General features: G+C 38.5%; 2 protein-coding genes across 2 annotated transcripts; both read left to right on the top strand.

The window, feature by feature from the left end:
• Positions 1-346: 346 nt before the first annotated feature.
• On the top strand, positions 347-7968 carry drc3 (dynein regulatory complex subunit 3). Its single transcript, XM_041778570.1, has 13 exons — positions 347-430; positions 1903-2104; positions 2179-2295; positions 2380-2546; positions 2629-2772; positions 2872-2970; positions 4946-5078; positions 5838-6013; positions 6087-6218; positions 6316-6386; positions 7107-7230; positions 7478-7609; positions 7738-7968. The coding sequence occupies exons 2-13, from the start codon at positions 1948-1950 to the stop codon at positions 7831-7833; spliced, it is 1548 nt and encodes a 515-aa protein (XP_041634504.1). The 5' UTR covers positions 347-430; positions 1903-1947; the 3' UTR covers positions 7834-7968.
• A 1621-nt stretch (positions 7969-9589) lies between these two features.
• On the top strand, positions 9590-20619 carry gid4 (GID complex subunit 4 homolog). Its single transcript, XM_041778312.1, has 6 exons — positions 9590-9952; positions 10935-10994; positions 12071-12178; positions 13999-14100; positions 17080-17210; positions 17295-20619. The coding sequence occupies exons 1-6, from the start codon at positions 9728-9730 to the stop codon at positions 17356-17358; spliced, it is 690 nt and encodes a 229-aa protein (XP_041634246.1). The 5' UTR covers positions 9590-9727; the 3' UTR covers positions 17359-20619.
• Positions 20620-23166: the final 2547 nt, after the last annotated feature.

Here is a 23166-nt window from a genome sequence, read left to right as displayed (position 1 = left end):
AGTAAGCAGCTAAAGCTATGTTCAACATAATTATTGACTAATATGAACACGTATTTTGGCATGTTAGCGCAAATTAGTAGAATATCTATGCGTAGGAAGACATTAATGAACAATAAGAAATATATATACGAGTATTTCCTCTCGATAAAGCAATCAAATGCACGTGTTTAAGGCTGGAAGTCACATTACTTGGTCTTTTCGGGGTTTTAAACTGACACCGATAGACAACGACGTTTCGTAACATCTTAGTTGTATCTTAGCAAACCGTTGCTTTGATTTTTGCTACTACTGTGAATTTTGATGGGTCGAAAAAATTAATTTCAAAGATAAATTGGTTTATAAATTCAGTAGTTTAGACGTACTTGAATGCAGCTTACCGCCAGCTTGTTGCTATGTAACAGGATGTAAACAACTGAGGTGGCATTCTGAGGTAAGAGGCTATTTACTGATTTCACCTTGTTATTAAGCGTGTATTGATCATTTTTTGTGTTTTGCATTGCAAAACAGTAGTAGCACAGTATTTAATGATTGTTTAACACGTTTATCCGGTAAAGTCATACTTATCCAAAACTGGGAAATGCTCTGAACCTTCTGTTGAAGAATGAATCGCGTCATATGTATTATATTGTACTGTGATTAAATAATTTTGAAATATGAAGCCATCCACCGAAAATTTAATTCAGAAAAATGGTCAAGCAACCATTATATCCAACCCCTTGTACTGTAATAGCTAATTTACCTCCCTAGTTCCCCAAAAGTTGGGACACTGTGTAAAATGTAAATAACAGAATAACAGATTTGCAAATCTCATACACACATAGTTTATTAACAGAAGAACATAAACAACGTATCAGATGTTGAAACAAGGCATTTAACAATTTCATGAAATACTGAGCTCATTTTTAATTTGATGGAAGCAACACAGCTCATAAAAGTGGGGACAGGGCAACAAAAGGCAGGAAAAGTAAGTGGTACTAATGAAAAAAAGCCTGAGGAGCATTTTACAACTATAATAATGTTAATTGACAACAGGTCAGTAACATAAGTGGATGTAAAAAGAGCATTTTTGAGAGGCACAGTCTCTCAGAGGTAAAGATGGGCAGAGGTTCACCAATATTAAAAAATGCATCTAGAATTTATGGCGCAATTTCAGAAAATGGTCCTCAATGACAAATTGCAAAGACTTTGAATATCCCACCATCTACAGTACAAAAGATTCAGAGAATCTGGAGAAATCTCTGTGTGCAAGCGACAAGGCCTAACTTCGTGCTCTCAGGCGGTGCTGCATTAAAAACAGGCATGATTCTGTACTGGAAATCAATGTATGGGCTCAGGAACACTTCAAGAAACCATTTTCAGCCAACACAGTTAACTGTGCCTTCCACAAATGCAAGTTAAGGCTGTATCATTCAAAGAAGAACCCATATGTGAACACAGTCTAGAAATGGCACAATTTTCTCAGGACCAAGGCTTATTTAAGATGGACTGAAGCAAAATGGAAAACTCTTCTGTGGTCAGATGAATCAAAATTTGAAATTCTTTTTGAAGAGCCATGTATGCTAAGAGGAGAGGGACCAAAACTGGTCTCCTTACTTCCCAGGCATTTACAGACCGTTGTCAAAAGAAGAGAAGATGCCACACTATGGTAAATATGTCCCTGTACCATTTTTTTTTAGATGTGCTGCTGCTATCAAATTCAAAATGAGTTCATATTGTTCATAAAATGGTAAAATGTCACAGTTTTAACTTCTGATATGTCGTTAATGTTCTACTGAGAATGAATTATGGGTTTATGAGATTTGTAAATTATTGCATTCGGTTTATATTTACATTTTACACAGCGCCCCAACATTTTTGGAACTGGGGTTGGAAATAATATTATCTGCTCTTTTATTTTGACAGGAGGAAAACAGAATCAAAGTGTTACTTCAATCACAGAGAAGCAGGATGAACAGTCCTTGCCTTGAAACCATGCCTGTTTTGATGGATGAAGAGATGTTGAATCAGGCAGTTATGAAACAAGCTAAACATGAGGTCAAGCTCATATTAAATCAGGAGGGAATTCACTTTAATAAAGTTCGAACACTGTGCCTGACATTCAAAAGTAAGAATGATAAAGATATAGCTCTTGTGAAAGGGGGTTTCTGTACTTGAGCGGTTTTGTCTTTTTAAATTCAGAAATCCTGAGGATTGATAGCTTGTGGGAGTTCACATCCTTGAACAGGCTCGATCTGAGCAACAACAACATTGAGAAAATTGAAGGTCTGGACCGCCTGTTAAACCTGACATGGCTTGGTAAGACAAACCTCCATGTTTCTTGTCATTTCACACTTATTTTAGCCATCCCTACTGATTAAATTCTCTCATGTGTCTTTACAGATCTGTCATTCAACAAGTTAGAAAAAATTGAAGGTTTGGAGTCTCTGCGGAAGCTTGAAGTCCTGAATCTGTCCAACAACAGGATTTCTGTCATTGAAAACTTGGACAATGTTGAGGCGCTCGCTCATTTCTGCATTGGTAACAACCTCATTGGACAGCTGGACAATGTAATTACTCTTTTGAATGTTTAACTTCTGTATTTAAAGTTACAGGATATCTTTATTTACACAAAGTGAATGCATTTCAAAGGTGCTGTACCTCAGGAAGTTTAAACTGTACACTCTCATCCTGTCTGGAAATCCTGCCTCCGAGGGAGATGACTACAAACTTTTTATTGCTGCCTACTTCCCAACTTTGACATACCTAGACAACAAATTACTTGACAAACAAACAGTAAGCGTTTGTCCTCATTGAGTCATTTATTGATGATTTTCTCCTGAATCAGAAGATTTTAAAAGTTAGATAAAAGTGACCATATGTGTTTATGTGCAGAAAACAGAAGCATCTGTCAAGTACCATGTTGCACTTGACAAACTGAGACTTGAGGAGCTGCAGAAACAAGCTCAAGATGTCTACGAAATATCAGACAAGGTGACCTAAAATTTGTTCTTGAAAAAGTTCCTCCCAATTAGCTCTTAATGCATGCTTTTTAAAAAATTAATTCAAAGTTTTATTCACTATATAACAGGAATTTGGGGGTTTGGGGGAATTTCACTGCCACGAGACTTATGCAAAGGAACACACACACATTTTTGCACAAGCTTTCCTAAAACAGAATGGAGAGGTCTTACTTCTGCAGTTACAAACAACTCTTGCACTGCACCATGGTGCATGGTCTCTTTAGTAGTAACCTCAGTGCATCATTATGGACTACTGCTAGCTTCTGCTTGCTTCCCCAGTGGTGCAAGCTGGTTTTAGAAAGTGGAATATCACCACTCTGATGAGGAAGGAGCTGCAGTTGGTGCAAGAGGTGGAGCCTTACCAGCGAGATATAGTTGGGATTTTTTTCTCTACCGTTGCCATCCAAATTATTCAACCACCATTGCAAATCAAGTTTATTGTGAAAATATACAGACTTTATGCTGTTTGCAATGAACAAATCAAACAAAAGCAATAGAAATACCTCAATACATCTAATTCTTCAAGTGGTTTCCCTAAATTTAACTGAAAATGCACCTTATAATGACTTCCCCAGCCAAAATTATTCAACCCCTTAACAGAATCCCTTACAACAGCTCAAATATAACCAGCATTGTTTCAGTGCAACCAATCAGGGGCTTCATTAGTGTCAGCTGGTTTGCTTGAGCTAGAACATGAAATACCTAAACTATGAGGGGTTTGTGAGTGTCACTTTTCACTGCATGTTAGAAATACGACGAAGTCAAAAGAATGGTCCAAAAAGTTAAGAAGAGAGATTATTGCCCTTTACAGACAAGGAACAGGATACAAAAAGATAGCAAAGGCTCTGAATGTTTCTGGAGACACCACTGGAAGCATAGTTGACAAGGAACAGAGGTTCCACTACCTGGACGAGGCAGAGAAAGGAAGCCATCAATGGCTGCAACCACATATCTGAGAAGGCAGGTTGGGAAAAATCCTCGTGTGATTGCAAAAGACCTCCAGCAAAACTTGGTAGCAACAGGGACTGAGGTTTCAGTGAGACAGTAAGGCACCTACTGAATGTAGACAGTTTCCATGCCAGAACTCTTAGACGTACACCACTACTGACCCAAAAGCACAAGAAAAGTTCACTCAAAAATGCGGAGCGATGAAATACAACTGGAACTTTTTGGCATGATGGATCAGTGGTATGTCTGGAGAAAGAAGAATGGAGGATACACTGAAGAGAACACTGTGCCCACGGTTAAGCATGGCAGTCTGACTGGCGATGATGCCAGTGTGTGGAAGGCAAGGTGGATTCATTGAAGTATCAGGAAATCCTAGGAGGAACCGTCATGCCATCTGTGAGGAAACTAAAGCTTGGGCGTCACTGGACCTTCCAACAGGACAATGATCCCAAGCATATCTCAGATTCCACCAAGGCTTGGTTGCAGAAGAAGTCCTGGAAGATTTGACAACGGCCATCGCAGTCGCCTGACTTGAACCCCAGAGAAAAATTACCTGGTAGGATTTGAAGAAGGCGGTTGCAGCATAAAGAAGAAGAATGTTACTGAACTGGAGGCCATTGCACATGAGGAATAGGCTAAGATTCCTCAGAAGCTGGTCTCTGGCGATGCATCTCGTTTGCAGCAGGTCATAGAAGCATTAGGGCGCTCTACTAAGCACTAAAGATGCTTGCCATGAAGAGTTTGAATATTTTGAGACTGAAAAAGTCATTATAAGCTGCATTTTCAGTTGGATTTGGGGAAACCACTTGAATCATTTGTTGTGTTGAGCTATTCACTTGCTTTTGTTTGATTTGTTCATTGCAAACAGCAGAAAGTCTGTACATTTTCACAATAAACCTGAATTGTAATTTTGGTTGAGTAGTTTTAATTGTTAATACTATAGTTGTTAATACTATAGATACATACTGATAAAACATGGTTTTTTTTCTTTCTTACAGGATGACTTTTTGGTGTTCCTGAAGGGCTCTTATCTGTCTGAGAGCTTGCACAACTTTGATCCAAATGCAAAGACGTTACACTGCGTGCCTGAAATGGCTGAAGAGATGGAAGAATATCCTTTTCATCCTTTTTGTAAGGCAGTTGACTAACCAAGATAGGCAATAAGTGCATAGAAAAAAGGATAATTAGACACCAATTGGGCACCAGATGATCAAGCAAGCAATCATGATTGTGAAAATTGCTATTTCTTTTAATACTATGTGTTTTAAAATGCTACAGTCGGTTATTTTCATGATTTCTGGTATAAAAGGGCACCATAACATAAATGAACTATATCTATATTGTAAGACTATTGAATAGGGGAGGCATAAGTCCATGAACACTTACAGGCAAACTCTTGCACACTGTCTGAATTGCACAAAAACACAGTTATCTATCAATGTTTATGTGCATTTCAGACTGTATGCAGGAGTTTGCCTGCAAATTCCATTGACTGAAAACAAAGAAATTACCCTGTATGGATGCCTTGGACTTCTATTTTTGTTTTGCATGCTGTACCAAAACAAGAATTGGTGTTAGATTTCTATAACCATCATTCTGAGGTTTAAAATTAGTGGTGTTAAACCCCCAGGGGAAATATGATGAACTGAGATTAAATTAAATGCTACATTTTAATAAAAATCAAATAAAAAAAACAATATGGGACAGACAAGCTGTACAAAAAAGCAACAGCAAGGATATAGATGAATACATTTGAATTTTCTATCAATATTACCCCAATTTTTCTGAACATTTCAGCAACTTTTAACAGTTGGTAAAATTACCTGAAGTCAGTAAAAAGTGTTGAAACTAATCAATAACTTCCTGTTGAATTCTTTAACCCCTCACTCACATTTGAACAACAGATGCTGAAGCTGTCCACACAGATAGTTGAAGTCAGTCTGGCTGAAAGTCAGCATATAGAGAAAGAGATGAAGGATTTCACCAGTGCTCAGTCAAAGGTTATGAAAGACCACCAGAAGGAAGCTTTACAAGTCCTAACAGACTTTGAGGAGCAACATAAACAGGTGAGCTTTGTGGATCATAAAAGACTTTTCCTGAGTCTTTTTAAAGACTTTTGTTCTAAATGTGTCTCTGTAGAGGATGGAGGAGCTGCAGCAGATGTCAGACTTAGACCTAATGAAGGAAAAGATCAGCCACTGCAATGATGAGATCCACCGACTCTGTAACAGCTTCATGGAAATGGAGAGTCTGCACCTCAGACAGATGGAGGTATGAAGGAGGCAACAAAAACAAGCAAAAAACAGACAGAACATACTATAAATAATTGATTGTTTTTTATATGTTTACTGCTCTTGGTCTGTTTCAGGATGTCATCAAAAAGTTGGACGGAAACCTCTCAGAGATGGTTCAACTCCTCAATGAATCTGTTCATGGATTATATCCTTTCTGTCTGTGCCTTCAGGTTGAGGGTATAGATTATTACCTAATCTCACCTAATCTGGCATACAACTGTAATTCAAAAAAACTTGGGATGCTGTGTAAAATAAATAAATAAATAAATAAAAAGAATGCAATGCAATGTAAAACACATGAACCTATATTTTATTCACAATAGAACATAAACAACCGTGTCATCCACAAATGAAAGTTAAAACTGTACCAACCAAAGAAGAAACCATTTATGAACACAACCAAGAAACACTGCTGTCTTATCTGGGCCAAACCACATTTAAAGTGGACTGGAGCAAAAGGAAAACTGTTCTGTGGTCTGATGTATCAAAATTTAAAATTCTTTTGTGGAAACCACACACGCCGTGTCCTTTGGACTAAAGAGGAGAGAGACCATCCTGGTTGTTAAGTGCACAGTTCTAAAGCCTGCATCTCTGATGATGTGGGGTTGCATTAATGCCTATGGTGTGGGCAGCTTACACAGCTGGAAAGGAACTATCAATTCTGAAAAGTAGAGAGAGGTTTTAGAGCAACATACGCTCCCATCAAGACAACTTCTCTTTCAGAGAAGACCTTGCATATTTACAAATCATTGCATTCTGTTTTTATTTAAAGGTTGTCCCAAACTGCACTGTTTTAATCATTTATCACAGCAAGGTGTAGGTGTAAATGTGCCGATAGTGTTATTTCCATGACACAGAATAATACATTCTCTCAGTGTCAAGATCTTGAGGATAGTTATTACGAGAACATGAAGAAGATTTCTTTCGACACCCTGGAGAAAGGAGCCAAAGACATGCTGGAGTACAACATGCTGGATGATGCTGAAAATGTGAGTGAAGTCTCTTTTAGATCAAAATTAAAATCCTAAAGGATTTTGGTTACTTTATGGTTATTGGTATGTTTGTGGCCTTTAAAATGAGTTATGTCACTGTGCAGACACCTGCTTCTCCTCTTGAAGTTTCTTAATGCAGTGTATCCATTAAAACACAAAGCAGTCTAATGTGAACACTGATCACAGAGGTCAGCCTTACTGGTCTATTACTTTAGGTGTCCCGATTCCTGTTTTCTGTATCCAGCTGCTCACAGACAGAGATGCAGTGATCGATGTATTAGACACTGCCCACCAGAACCACCTGCAGAGAATCAGTGATCGAGAGACCCAGCTGGTTACACGTGTCAGTGCGTGGAAAAAGGCCCACCTTGATAGGGTAAGTGGCAAAACTTGAGATGAAATTAACCTAGTTATATCTTTATACAGGAGGCAAACCTGTGTCTGTTCATCACCCTTCTTTCTGTTTTATTGTGTTTATTTGACTATCTTTATGGGTAAATACAGATTCAAGACGAAGAACTTGACGGGAATCAAACCCGACTCTCTGACTGCAACAGATACGCAGAGTTTTTAAGGGAACAGCTTGAGGGGTTTTGGTAGGACCATCACCATTTCAACCAGAACAAGTCATCTGTGCAAGAACAAATATTTGATCCAGCCTGATTAAAATAGTCCTGCAGACAATTTTGGATGCAATATCTTCATGATTGTGTTACCATTAGAGTGTCTTTCTTATTTCACAGGCTTAATAAATACATATGGAAATACGTCTCTCTCTATCTTTAACTCCTGAGTTCTTGTTTGTGATGAATTTTTGGTTTCTCTCACTTCTTTGGAAAAGGTATGACCTGATAGTCTTTGAACAGGAAGTAGTTTTGACCAAAAATGATGTTCACAAATCTCCTGAAGGACCTATTCTGCAGAAAATACAGCACTGGATCGGTTTCAGACCAAATGTTGTGGCTGTAAGACATGTTAGTCACTGAGAGAGGGATAGTGGAGTCATTTTTCTTGTTTTTTTGATGATGGACAAGCCAAGCATGATCAAAATTTCCACTAAAAATTCTGAACTTCTTGTATATGTTCCTCTCCAAAATCCACACAAATTCCCTAACAATTTGAAGAAATTACCCAAAATTTCTGTGAAAATACTTCAACCTATTTTTGAAATGTCCCATAAAAAGTACCCCAAAGTTTCTTCAATCAGTCCCCAAATATTTCAGTAAAACTTTATCATAAAGACAAAATGTCATAATGATTTCCTGAAAGTTCCATGAAAAATATCATGAAATAATTTTAACAACAACCCCCCACATTCCCAATAAAATTTCCAAAATTGTACATTTCCAAATTACAATTGAAATACTTAAAAGTTTCAAAGCTGTTTCACCCCTTAAACTTTCCCAAAAATTATAAACACATTTCCCATAATTCAAAATTCTCAAACATTTACCCCACATATCCATAAAAAATTCCTAAATTCTCATTAAAATGCCCAAAACTTTCAAAGCAAAATTTCCCCTAACTTCTATTCAAACGTGCCATTAATATGCAAACATATCCCAAAATTTTCATGAATATACTAAAAAGTTTCAAAGCAAACTCCAAAAAAATTTTGCTCGGATAAAACATTAATGGAAAAAATAAAAAATGACCATTATGTCACGAAATATTTGATATAGATAATGATGCGTCATCCTTTGATTTTCTTTCACATAAAGTTTCCTCTCGGAAAATCAAGGCATTACTTCATTCATTGATTTGTTTTTTAGTTTGTAAGTGAATTATGACAGGAAATAAAAATTTGTGTACCGGTTATTTTCTGAAGTGATGACGGTTCAAGAATGTTTGAAAATTGAATACAACTCCCATAATCCCTTTTGCGAAAGTCGCTAACCAATGAAAATCAAGGGAACTGAATTCCAAAGGACGTTACATTCAGATGCTGTCAGAATTCGAGGAAAAAAATAGAATCTATCGGTCAAAATTAAGCTGTAGGCTCCCTCAAGTGGCAAGAAGTCGTTTATTCAGAGCAAATAAAATGCTACCGACAGAGTAATATGAAAGTCTTTAAGTTTTTTATAAACGGAATATAGTGGAGAAAAATATTCAACATAGTCGATATACATTTTTCAGTTTACAAAACATGATTTGTCTCAATTATAAATCGTAGAATCATTTAAGGCCCAAAATGCCAATTGTTTATATATGGATGAATTTAAATAAGTTATCCTTAAATTAAAGTAAAACTCACTTTATGTGTTGCTCCTATGATGTTCTCTTTAACGCAATAAAGTCGGAATGACAACCTCCTAACTCAAGAAATGTTAATATCCGAGGATCACGTGAACGCACCATGAGACGTTGAATCTCTTCAGTAGCAAACCCATGGACTAGCTCCTCAAATTGAGCAAAGTTGCTTCTCCCGTTGACAGACCCTCTCTAGCTAGCCCCCTTTCTCCCATCTGCTACTGTGTGCTCCGTCGTTAAGTTCATGACGGTTGCTGACGGTGACACTTTGGCGCTCATCATGCCCGTTCGAGCAGAGTGCTGCAGTACCACCGACTTGGCCTGCACATCCCCGGCCTCTCTTGTTCCCCCTGCCCCGATCAACACGTACCAGCCGGGGGTGGCTACGTCGCTGCTGTATAGTGGCTCACAGTTTCGGGGTTATCAGAAGAGCAAAGGCAACTCCTACGACGTGGAGGTCGTTTTACAGGTAACATCTTATTACATTTTATTAGTCCTTTTTGATTTTAACGTAGTTTGATAGTCTTTAAACGCAAACTCAGCATATTATAGCTCAAGTTGCTAACTTAGCAGATGATTGCTTATTTTGAATACCGGTTAATTTAAAATGCATACCTGACTTTTAGCTATCACAGGTGACTGTTTGAACTCAAATTTAATGAGCTATGTCTGGAGGCCCATTTGTGCAGGTATGAAATAAATAATTGTATGAAAAGTGAGCGTTGCTAGGGGGAAAACAAGTATTAAGCCATAATTATAAGTGAAAACTCAAAATTATGAAGTATATAGTGAAACATGGGAAATGAAAAGTCGAAATTATGAGTGAAAAAAGTCAAATTATGAGATTAGAGTCATTACTATGAGACTAAAATTCAGATTCTGACCTTTAAAAATTGAAGTTGTGATTTAGAAAACTCAAACTTCTTAGCTAGAAATCAGAAATTTTTAGATTATACGTTTTTATTTTTCATTTTCATAAAGTTTTGACTGTTTAGACTGTCTTATAACTTTAACTTTTCCCCCTCATATTTATGACAACCTATCCCCTATTTTTGACTTTATAATCATAGTTTGGACTCATGATTTTGAATATAGAGTTGTTTTCTTTTTCCGATATGTTTTTGTATATTTTCTCCTTTTTTACTTGTAGAAATGGGCTTCATGACACAGTTGCTATATTAGCTTTATCAGAAGGTGTCTATTTTACCAAGAAACACAGGCATTTTGCTCAAACTATCATCCTAAATTAGTTCCATAAAACCACAATTGCTTACAATTAAAAACTGTCATGTACACCTTATATTTTCTTTGTGCACTCCGTCCCTCTGGTATTTTTTTTTTTTTTGCCACATATAAAAGAAAAAACTTAGACAGTTGCTACACTTGTGATTCCCAACTTCCTACACTTCAATCCTGTTTTAAATTACTTTAAATATGTTTGTCTTGGGCAGCATGTGACAATGGAGGACTCATATTTATGTGGATACCTGAAGATCAAAGGCCTGACTGAGGTAAGCATTAAAACTAGGTCAGATATATTGACCTTTATTCTGTCTGTGCATAATCTGTTTCCACGTCTAAGCGTGTTGAAACTGGTTCCCACTTGACTGATGCAGACTAACTTGTGCCACATTAGATAAGATAAACATGGGGACATTAGGTTTAACCTCATCTTTCAGGTCTAGACTCGAGTCCTTAGCATAAGTGTGTCACTTGTATACTCGTTACATTACGCAACATATGGAGGGGAACAGGTCAGCGGGATCCTGAGGAGCTTTTTGGCAGCAGCAGAGTGGCGTGAAAGATGAGAAGAGGTTGTGTTTGTGGCTCTATAGATACGACTAGGGGTGTAACAGATCACAGAAGTCATGGTTTAGATCAGATCAAGTCAACAAATCTGATCATTAGTGTTAAACACATGAAAAAAGAAGGCAAATGAATGGATCTGGCAACTTTCATATGATTTCTCATCATGTTAAATATGTAATGTAAGTGCATTTTATTTAGCATATATGTGTTTGTTTTTGCACTGCTTGCTCCTGCAGCATGTGATGTGTGACTGAGACAAACAAGCTAACGGGGAGCATGTGTTTAGGGGTCATAGCTTCAGTTTTTGGCACGTGAGAGTGAGGATGAAGGGTAGCTTGGTTCAGAATACTTACACAATGAAAGGTCAGTGCTTAAAGAATTTTCTATGTGAAAGTTGATCAAGCTGACATCACATTTGTACAGCAGATTTCAAGCACTGTTGAAACACTGCTTTCCTTTCACTGAGACTCTGTGTAGGAATTTATTTGCAGTTAATTTATTTCACACTATGATGATACATTTTTCCTTAGTCCAAGTGAGCCATTGCACCACCAGATTAGACAAGAAATCAGACATTTGTTCACAGTTCTTTCACTAGTTATTTAATGCCAATCAAAAGACGGTATCTAAAGTGATGATAGTTCTCCCTCTTGTGTAATTTTTCCCTTATTAGTTGGAGAACTTTTGAGTCTATATGCACACAAAAATGTTCTGCATGTGGTTGGACACAGCTGCTGTTCTTGTACCAATGTTTTCCTTCTTTTCTGTTTTTTGACAGGAGTATCCTACTCTCACTACGTTCTTTGCTGGTGAAATTATCAGTCGAAAACGTCCGTTTTTAACTAGGAAATGGGACGCAGATGAAGATGTGGACAGAAAGCATTGGGTATGTACTGTTTGACTGTCAAAAGAATTCTCTTTTGTGAACAATAAAGAGATTGTTTCCACTGAGCGCTTCAGTTTGGTATGGCGCGGTACACGTTTATTTGTGTTACCTTTACCAAAATATCAAAAGGGTCCAGATTAACTGACCTGTGCCATGCTACTTTGTCAGCACCCTTCCAGGTGTCAAGCTTACCTATCCGGTCCAAATGGATGAAGATACTCACACAATAGAGGGTTTGCATCACTTGCAGCATGCAACACGACTGCTAGTCTTAAAATAAAATAAGCCATCATCAGACATTGTGTACATCTTAAAAACATAAGTCCATCTGGGGGCTCAGATGGCCGAGTGATTCGAGGTTTTTCCCATGTGCACAGGTGGCCCAAGTTGGGTCCGCTCTGTGGCAACTAAATATAATATATCTTATTGAAAAAACATAATCCGTTGCTTTCCTACTTAGATGTTTTACCATATGGTTGATCTGCTAAAACTTCTAATTTACCTTTAAGGTAAGAGGAAGGAGAATGGAGTTGAGTTTAGATTATATTCATCACTAAGTGAATGCTTGTCTTAGCTTCTGTAACAAGCTTCATCTTGTGTGTTTATTACTGTACCGTTATGGCCCCAAAAATTTCCACAAGCATATTTAATCAGCTGTACTGTCCGTGGATGTTGCTATTAAACACACAGAAGTTTTCAGCTGAAATAAACCTCTTTACTGCTTATTCCCCACTGATACCTGTCACCAGTTTGTGCTTTCTGCCACTCAGTGGCTGGAACATCAGACTTGCGCTGCCTGAGACGTCACATACGTTCCCTCAGTCCACCCACCAAGTAAGGGTGCGGGTGTCAGCGGAAACACAAACTATTTGGGGGGTTTAGTGTACCAAACCGTACTCAATCAAACTGGACCACTTAGTGGAAATGCAGCTTAAGATAATGACAACAACAAATGAAAAGTTTATGCCAAGATCGCTTAATTGATATAAAAGAAAAAGCTGTGTTAGGTTCACTCAGGCTCCAGTGTTCACTTAGAGCAGGGGTATCTTAACTTTTTCCACAGAGGGCCACATATAGAAATATATTAGGATGGTGGGGCTACTTTCGTATTCCTCGCCATGAGGATTTTAAAGTTAGTAAGACTAATTCAGTGTAATTTAAAACATGCTTAGCGATTGAGTATGCCTAAATGGCTAGTTAATGGCTGACAGGGTTTTGAGGAGGCAATCAGATTTGGCTCTGCCCCTGAAAAGTTATTGATGCTGCTATTTGCTGTGATAATCCATCAGGATGTTATTAATCAATATATCTTCTTGTCAAAATGTTTGTTCACAGATTCAACATGTAGCACTGCCATGTGCTGAAAACAAGAAGTACAATACACATAAGCTTCATGTTTTAATGTGGGCCATATTTAATTTTCTCTCTAGAATTTGCTGCAGGCCAATCAAAAATGGGCCACAGGCCACATTTGGCTCCCAAGCCATAGTTTGGACACCCCTGACCTAGAGCATGCAGATTTTTCTATCACCAGTTTCCAGCCATTTTTGTGCACATTGCACCTATGAAACTCTATCAGCCCTAGTGTGTTTGTTATTTCTTGGCAACAGATTGAACAGAACAGAAGCAGCACTGATCGCTTCCTTTTTTTAGAATATTTTTATCAGGAAACAACAGATGCTTTCTCATGCAATGATTCATAATGTTGTTTACTGGAAAGGCTTTTAGTTAATGAGATTTGGATTCATAGTTACAGCTGTTTTCTTGTCATGATCTGCTTTGTTTCTGTTCTTTTAACCAGCATCTATCTCTCTCTACAGGGCAAGTTCAAACCATTTTATAAATATGCCAAAAGCTTTAACTCTGACGACTTTGACTATGAAGCACTGGACAGCAGTGATTATGTCTTCATGAGGTGGAAGGTTAGTACATAATCTTACTTTACTGTCTCCCTTTATTTGTAATCTTTAAAATGACCGTGTAAAGCAGTTTACATGAAATAATGGCTTTGTATCGATATTGTGTTAAATGATTGTGACCTTACATTATAAGACCTTTCATATCTGTCTGGTGGCCCTAAGCATGCTTAACTGGATGTAAAGTCTTAAAATTCAATCTAGTTGCAGAATAAGTTTAAGAGAAAACTTTAGGGGAGCTTTGGCTGGGAACTCAGTGAACACAGGATGTGCTTTATTTAGTTGAATTGGGTATATTATTTACAAAACCCCAAATGAATCACCCCTGAGCACAGCACTTAGCAACATGCATAGGAGTACTCGTTGCAAGGAAAAAACGCCTAACACCCCATTAATACAATGCATTAAGAAGAATTTATATTTGTGTTGGCCTTAATGCTTTTTGTGGATGTTTTGTGATTTGTGGCATAGATTGCATACACAGGTGCTCTAAGATGCCTTCATTTAGTCTGGATTGGTTTACACAACGATTACTAGCATTCATTAAAAACCACCCTGTGATCGGCTATTTCTCCACTAGTACACAAAAAGCGTGGCTTTACTTATGTCTGTCCAACCTCACTTTGTAGTGATGGGAATTCCAAGTCTGTACAAAGATCCAGACTTTTTGGCTCAGCTCAGAAATAAAAGCCTGTCTTTTTGGCTCCCTGGCTCTTGATTTGGAACCATTTTGCCTTTTTTATAACTATAAAACAACCAAAATGGAAAAAAGGAATCTTTCCCTTGAAAGCATGTTTATGATAAAAATGAGGCGGAAATGGTGTTAAATGGGCTAAGAGGCTAGCCTCTGGCTAATTTGCTTCCATTATTATCAGCAGCCTTACTGCACACAGCATGAAGGGGTTACCAAGCCATGGCAGTAGAGCCACAGAAATGATGTAGGGGCTGTTATTTGTGCATGAGTGACAAGTGCCCTAAAATGTTTTGTTTATGATAATGCATTGTCTGAACAACCACTGAATAAAAGAGATAGAGACAAACAAGAAGGGCTGCAACAACGCTAAGCAACGGTTCCATGCAGATACTTTTTACAGCCAGCCGAAGCTCTTAACATGCTAGCTGAGTAAGCATATTACTTTTAAAATAATACCTTAGTGGAAGTGTGAATTGCCTCACTTTACCAAAGCTCCTTTCACACATGCGCTGGAGGACAGCAAATATTTCCCTCACGAGGGGCGATATTCACGCCCACTGGTGACCAGCGATTCCACCTCTTTGCTAGCACTGGCGGTGGTAGCAGAGGCATAATGGGATGAGAAAAGCACTGTGTGTATGTGGAGCTCTCATTGAGTTTTTACATGCCGTGCTGTCTTGCGCTTCTTAGGGTGCACGCACACTAGGCCATCCATACCGTGCCGTATTCTAACCGTGCCGAAGCCCATTTCACCCCCTCCCCTGTCCCCCCTTTGGCTCGCACTCACACTGCTCAACACATCCAGGCCCGGGCACGGATACGTCATGCGCCGACATCATCACAGCATCCACCGTTGATGAATTTATACGTGTTGATGACTCAGTATAGATAAGTGTTGTTTTAAGGGTGTAAAATAGCAACAGATTTATACGATATCTGATCTGACATTGGAGTTATTTGACCTGACCTGGGATCTGTAGCTACTTTAACCATACAGAGCCAAGTGAGGAGAGAGAGAGAGAGAGCGGTTCATAGCGGAGCATTATCACTCACATCACATCAATCTTGAGCCTGATCAAAGTTCCAAGCACTTCTGCTAAATAAAACGCTGACTTTAACTCATATGAGCCCCTACAGTCATTCCTCTACGTGTCCTTGTACTATCTGAACCCCCCTGGAATTATTTTACTGTGCATCTCTGTGCGTTTGGATGCCATTCAGTGATACACCAAACAAGCTCTCATGTCACAGGACAGCCTGTGTTCAGAGCAGGATTAAATGTTCAGTTAAAAAAAAATTTTAACGGTGACACAAGCAATTTTTATCAACTGATGAGAGCTGGAGGGGAAAACACCTAAGGATTAATAAACGATGCTCCGTTCAAACGTCAGCGATCAAGATCACAATTTCACTTCCTGATAACATGAAATAGAGTTAGAGGTAAGTTTATTCAGTGGATGATAGTTTGGCATAATAATTTTATAATAAGAGAGGTTAAATCAGCTATGTGACCAAACCCCGGCACACACTTGTCCGCGTAATTGGCACTCTCCTTTACGCACAGAGGATGAAAGGTGTTTTATCCTGTGAGTTGCTGTTTGTGGCTCAATCAAGGGAAGTTTTATTTCACAAACCAAAAAAAAAAACCTCACAGTCGTTTAAGCCTGCCTTTGCTAGAAACTGGTCAGAAATGTGGACTGGACTGTGATCCATTAGAACAAGATCGTAGAGCTGTGCGAAGTTAAATTCTTCAGCTCTTATAAAATCTTTGTAACTTGTTGAAATACAGTGAGACAAAATATATATTTCTCTCTCTCTCTTGAGAAATCCTGCTGTCTCTAGTGTGCAGCTGCTGCCTCTGCTCTGGGGCGGGCCCTTTTGTTGTTACTTCACCCTACGTCACATTCCCGCGCTTGTGCTCCTTCATTTGCATCCATGCCGCGCCTAGGTCCACCTCGTCCATCCATGCCGGGGCTGCAAAGCATGCCGTGCCGAAGCATGTAATGATTGCACTCACACTGGCCAAACGTACCGGACTTTAGGCTGAAACGGGCCCAGGCACAGTACAGATGGCCTAGTGTGAGTGCGCCCTTAATACTATAATGCTTGACACCAATATTGCACTGTTGTTGAAAAGTACAAAAGTCTCGTGACAGCAGAGCTCAGTAACAACGTTGTTACTGTGAAATGGGCCTCAGAAACATTTCACTGATTGTCTGGCTTAGATTTTCAAGAACTTTTTAGGAATTGCACATGTGAAAACCAATTATTTTTTTCTGCCGCATCTTCAGGAACAGTTTCTAGTTCCAGACCACACCATCAAGGACATCAGCGGGGCTTCCTTCGCTGGCTTCTACTATATTTGCTTCCAGAAGTCTACGGCCACTATCGAGGGGTACTATTACCATAGGAGCTCAGAATGGTAACTACCAACAGTTTCTTCCATTGCATTAGTGCAGTTATTTTATGCCGATGTGACTTGATTCTTCTCCATCTCCATCTGCAGGTACCAGTCTCTAAACCTAAACCACGTTCTAGAGCACAGTATGCCTATCTATGAGTTCCGGTGACAAACATACACAAGGAGTACTGAGAAGAAGGTGGTCCTTACTGCTCTGTGGTTTCGTGGGATGGAAATGACAGGGAGTCCTTTAATTGCCCAGATTGGAGCTGATCCTGATTCCTCGCTGCAGGAAACCAAACCTGCGATCAGCCGCTCTTCTGTTGGACTAAAAGAGAGAAAGACAGACGGCACAGAGAGGAGAGAGCCGATCATGAAGATCATTGGAGGTTTTACAGTGACTGTCATACTCCTCCTGTTTGCCTCGAATTTTATTTTTTAATTTAATTTTGACCCTTGCTTTTGATCTTTTAATTTCAGCTGTGTGCAACCAGACTGCTTTGTTCTTCAGCAGAGATATTAAACATAAATGCCTTTAAGTTACAAAAGAAAAGGGTTCAACATTGAGAAAAAGAGCTTTGTTGTGTAAAATCTTAATTTTTGTCTCTATTTTGAAGACATATTATCCTGTAATCTCACTCTAATACTCAGTGATGATCACTGCAGAGTGATGATGGGATTATTGCCAGAGGGAGTGATGATGATGTTCTTTTTATGCAAGGTTTGAAAGATTGTGTTGAGGTTGCTCAGGGATGGTAGGTTTGAAAACCAGCTGCTGAACGTAGGATTTAGAGGTAGGATTGAGGTTATGCCGGCATTTAAACATATTATCGATAACCTAGAGCTGCTTCTAAGTAAATTAAACCAAAATACATTTTTTAATAAGTACGTTTACATGCAGAAAGAAAGAAATAGAGCTACTGTGTTATGGCTGCCGCAGACCACACCTTTTCTTTTGTCTTTTGCTTCGGCTCCATGTCAGACTGTGCAGCAAAAACCTTGGCCTGGATTTGCAGACAGACTGTCAACACTTTAAGTGAAATCCCGACTGCATTTTTTAATGATTGTACATGAGTTCATAGGTCATCGGGGAGGCAGGTCGAGGAGCGTCAATGACAGCTACAACAGAAGTGCTGTGGGTGATACTAGTGGTCTTATGCACTAAAGTAGACGACCAAAAAAATGTGGTTTCATCTATGTGTGATGTACAAATTAGTGCTAATATGACATTGAAATTTGCCCAGCTAGCTGGCTCCACTGTTTGTAACCAGGAGATCCCCGAAGGGATTAGTAGCACATACTTTCCTATATGTGAGTGTCAGGATGTGCAACACTGAAGTCCAGTCAGAGTGTCAAACTGAACATGAGAAAAATGATACGCCAGGGGTACTGTGGATGCATCATTTATTATTTCATGCTACAAGAGTGTTTGATGTTCCTGACGTTCATATTAGGTTCTGACACTTGATGGGCTTCGCCGTTGCATTAAGGGTGAAATCTAACTAAATTGCAGTCTTCTGATCTAGACTTTGTTGGAACTAAAACTTAAAATGCTTATGAGTATGTGACCCCGAAAAAAACACATACTTCACCTGCGCTGCGTTCCAGGGGTAGAGTTTAACGTTTTTCTCTGTTTTTTTGTGCTACTGCCATGGATGAGTGCATTAGGAGGTTGAAATGTTTGTTTGCTACATAGGATGTGAGGTTGCATGTGAAATTCTGCTATTTTCCACCTCAAAAGTTATTTTTGCGTAGCTCCATGGCCCACTGATTGACCAGCGACCAGTAGTTTGTTCCACAAACTGTGGGTCACGAGTCTGTGCATTGCTATATTTTGAAGATGACCATATTTTGAAGATGACCAGAACTGCCACACCCCTCTGCCCACCTGGGGCAGAGGGGTGTGGCAGTTCTGGGATGTGCAGTAGCAATAAAAAAAAAACTGACAAGAAAGGAAGCTCCATAGTGCTTCACAGGCTGGTTGTGGCGTTGGTGGAGTATGTGGAAATTGAAGGTTAGTCTGACTGAAATTGAACATATAACTGAAGAATTGGTGTATCCCTACAAATTTCTCAAAGTTGTCCAAGCACACCTAGACAATGCAGATGATCATTTTGCCCTTGCATGAATACACCTCTGTCAAATGGACTGGACTAGGTGTGCTGCACATGTTCCCCAGTCTTTGGTTATCCCAATAAGCAGGAGGGATTGCACTCAAAGTATTTGTTTTCAGAATGAAGCCTAGTATCCACAAATTTACAGAGCTGTAACATGATCATGTTTTCAATGTTCAACTAGTTAGCTGCTTGCTAACTTTAAAGCAAGATCAACAGCATCAAGGTCAAATAGCAAAAAGGGGGTGTGTGCCACCTTCCATATTAGGCCGATATGCTCCCGTTAACAAACCAGTTCACCCTCTGAGCATGTATACTGGGACTAGAACAGTAGTCCAGTTAAACTGCTTAAGCTATAACCGTACCTCAACTCCACTGTGCATGTAAACGTACTGATTGAGAAGCATCATGTTGGATGTTACTATGCAAACCAAAGATCCCTTATAAATAGGAATTCTAACACTACTTATTTAATTTCAGATTATTTCTCTCCCAGATTGATTTCATTACTCAGTTTATCAAGGACGATCTTCAGAAGAAAATCCATGAGAAAATGCGGGAAAAAATTAGAGTTATTCAGTTTTTCTAGCCAGCATTTGAAGCTCAGATATGTGGAAGAACATTCCAACTCAGTTAACATCAAAATGCTCAAAAGCTGTCCATAAATTGTCATTGAAAAAAGCAGAGACTTGAGGCTGAATATGGCATTTACACTACAGTCTGTAGATAAGATCCCACTCTGCTACACACGAGTTACTTTTCTGCTCTTGTTGTGAAAAGCACCTTTTGTGTCCGAGTCTAAAGTAGGAAAGAGCAATGACAAAACCTCGTGTGATGCTTTAGAAGAAAAACCTTCTGCCTTACACTTTTAAATGTTTGTAAAACTCTGTTTTTTATGTTATGTTACTCATGTTTTCAGCTAAAGGGTCTGTGTCTGAGAGGATTTGTGCTTAAAAGGAAGTGAACTTTTTTCTCGGGGAAAGGTTGATGTAAACTTTATTTTCTGGAGGGTGCATGTACTCCACCTGCCTGCCTCGTTGTTGCTTGTAGACTTAGTCAACTTGCTCGCCTGCAGCATGACAAAGTGGATTTGATAGTGGGAATGAGGGAAGGCAGTGTAACTTTTTAAAAGTTCAGTGGATGAAGTCTGAGGACTTTGAAAAACTTGCTTTTTTTTTATTAATCATATAACAGAGAAATGTGCAATGTCAGAAATAAATGTTTATGTGGGAGTGTGTCATTAAAAGTCATGTTTAAAGAAGGACTAAATCTGATCTGATCGCATCTGAGAGAAAGAATAAAGAGTGATATTTTTACACAGCTGTCTACTGTTTTTATGTTGAATTTTGCCCTAATTTGTCACTCCATAAGGATTTATCCTGATTTGAAAATACCCATTTTTGTCATCCAGGATCATTTAATATGTAATCATTTTATTTGTAGGTCTTCAGCTCTTTAAAAGAGGGTCTTACAAAGTGCTTTTTACAGAACATACATTAGAGCAGTGATACTCAACGTGTGGCTCTTGAGCCACACTTTCATCCAGGTTTTGCCCCTTTTTCCCCAGTTTTTGACTCTTTTATCCTGTTTGTTGCTGTTTCTGCCACTTTTCACCTATTTAAGCTGCCTTTTGCCACTAAATGCTCCTTTTTTCCCCCAATTTTTGCCAGTCTTTGCTTTTTGCCCATTCTCCCACCTTATGCTGCCTTTTGCCTACTTTAGTCACTTTTAGCTCATTTTTTGTCATGTTTTTGCAACCTTTTGACAATTTTTGCCGCTTGTAACTAATTTGTGTGTCACTTCTCACCCACATGGCCATTTTCTGTGCTTTGTTGCCACTTTTTCTCCCCGTTTTTGTCACTTTTCACCCATTCTTTTTTGCCGTATTTGCCCCTTTTCACCCTTTTTTTCTGCTTTTTGATCATTCTGCCCCCTTTAACTTATTTTTATTGCTACTTAAACCCTTTTTTTCCACTTTTCATCACTTAGATTGTGGCTATCGCAACGGTATTTTTCAACAATTTGGCTCTTTGGTTGAGCAGGGTTGAGTAACACTGCTGTAGATAGATGTGTTAAAATTCATTTTCAAGACATGTCTGATATGATTAAACTTGCTGATGGGTCCAATTGTAAAACACCCATGTTCTGTCCTCGTGTAGTTATCAGAGTGCCCATTTATTTAAAAAAAAAAAAATCAGTGACACTAAATAGGATTGTTGAAATGCCCATCTGGGGGCATTTTGGCTGTAACACATTTTGGGATTAGGTCAAAGTGACAGTGTTGCCTTGTTTGGTGAAAAGTGTGAAAGCTGCTAGTTTTAGCCATGCTGGGGTTAGCAGTGACTAGACACAGCTGAGTGTCGGTAGTGGAAGGAGTTGTGACTTAAATGAAAGTTGTAGCTAGCTGAAGCCAGGCCACTTTGGGATTGGCAAACTATTTTTTTCCAAATGGTAAAAGCAGAGTTGCTGCTGAGCGTATGTAAGGGAATTATCAACAGCTATGTGCTGGACTCAACCTCCAGGTGCTCGAGCCCGTGACCTTCTTCGCGACCCTTGGGTTCGCAGGCGAGTGCCTACTCTGCTCGGCCATTAACAACTACAAGGAACAATGGGGGGAGAAACAGAATTTTATCTTCTTATTTTTCTTTTTAAGTTTATTTGTATTCATAACACCCCAGCAGATGCTCACATGCTGCAGGAACTGGCGAATCATTTGGAGAACAGTAAGTAATGAATGACCCGGTGAACAACATGTAGCCCAGGTCACAAAATGACCAGATTAATTTTTTTAAAAAGAACTTGATTTTTAAATTGTAGCTTTAGAGAAAGACGTTTTAAAATATAATCAGTTATTTGTGACACTTTAATCAAATGCTATGAGATCCAGCAGAAATATGTGAAATCCTGTTTTATCCCATTTCAAAAATTTCTTGCGTGGCACTACCAGCCAATGGTAGTGCACATTAATTTTAACACAATATTAAAAATCATTATTAAGAGATTAAAAGAAAATCACTACCATTAAATAAATAGTGTTAATTTAGAGGGGAAAAAAGTTTTTTAAAAAAAGAGATAAAAGTCAAACCTATATTATTAAAAGTTATTTGTGGGATGTTGTCATTGTAATTAGATAAAAAGTCAGAATTGAGAAAACTCATAAGAGTGAAATAAAAATCGAAATCATGATTTAAAAGTCAATGCTGAACATCATAAGTCATAATTGTGAGAAATAAAGTCAGAATTGAGATATAAGAAGTCAAAAGTATAAAATAAAAAGGTTGAAATTTTGATATAGAAGTGTATATTAATGAATAAAAACTCATTAAAGGGAGATAGTTAATGATTACTCTCTAACTAGTTTACTTTAATACTTTTTACCTCAAATTGTACTTGTAACTTATAACTTTCTCCATACAAATTTTGACTTTTCAACTTGTGAGTTATATTATTATATTATTATTATTTTCAATAATAATTATGTAATGCTGCCTTGAGTTATATAGTTGCAGTTCCTGACTTTGGCCACGGGAGGGCAGCAGAGAGTCATACTTACCGTTAAAACAGAACGACTTGTAATTCAAGAACTAAACCGTGTGTAAGCCCTTCAGCTATTAAAAAAAAAAAAAAAAAAAAAAAAAAAAACAGAAGAAAGGCTTGTTACGCTGGTATTTTTTTAACTTAGCCTACACTCCTTTCGACCAGACAGATGCTATAACTTAGGGGCTAATCAGTAAAATCATTTTCACAAATGTAAAGTTGAGGTTGGTTTTTGTCGTATTATGTCTGACGACTGAACACCGCCCTCCTGTGGCCTTATAGAGGAACTGCAATCTAGCGTTTCTCTAATGACAGAAACTCTGACA

Source organism: Cheilinus undulatus, linkage group 21 (assembly GCF_018320785.1).
Source record: "Cheilinus undulatus linkage group 21, ASM1832078v1, whole genome shotgun sequence".
In the NCBI taxonomy this organism is placed as follows: Eukaryota; Metazoa; Chordata; class Actinopteri; order Labriformes; family Labridae; genus Cheilinus; species Cheilinus undulatus.
This window is presented reverse-complemented; position numbering and strand designations above follow the sequence as displayed.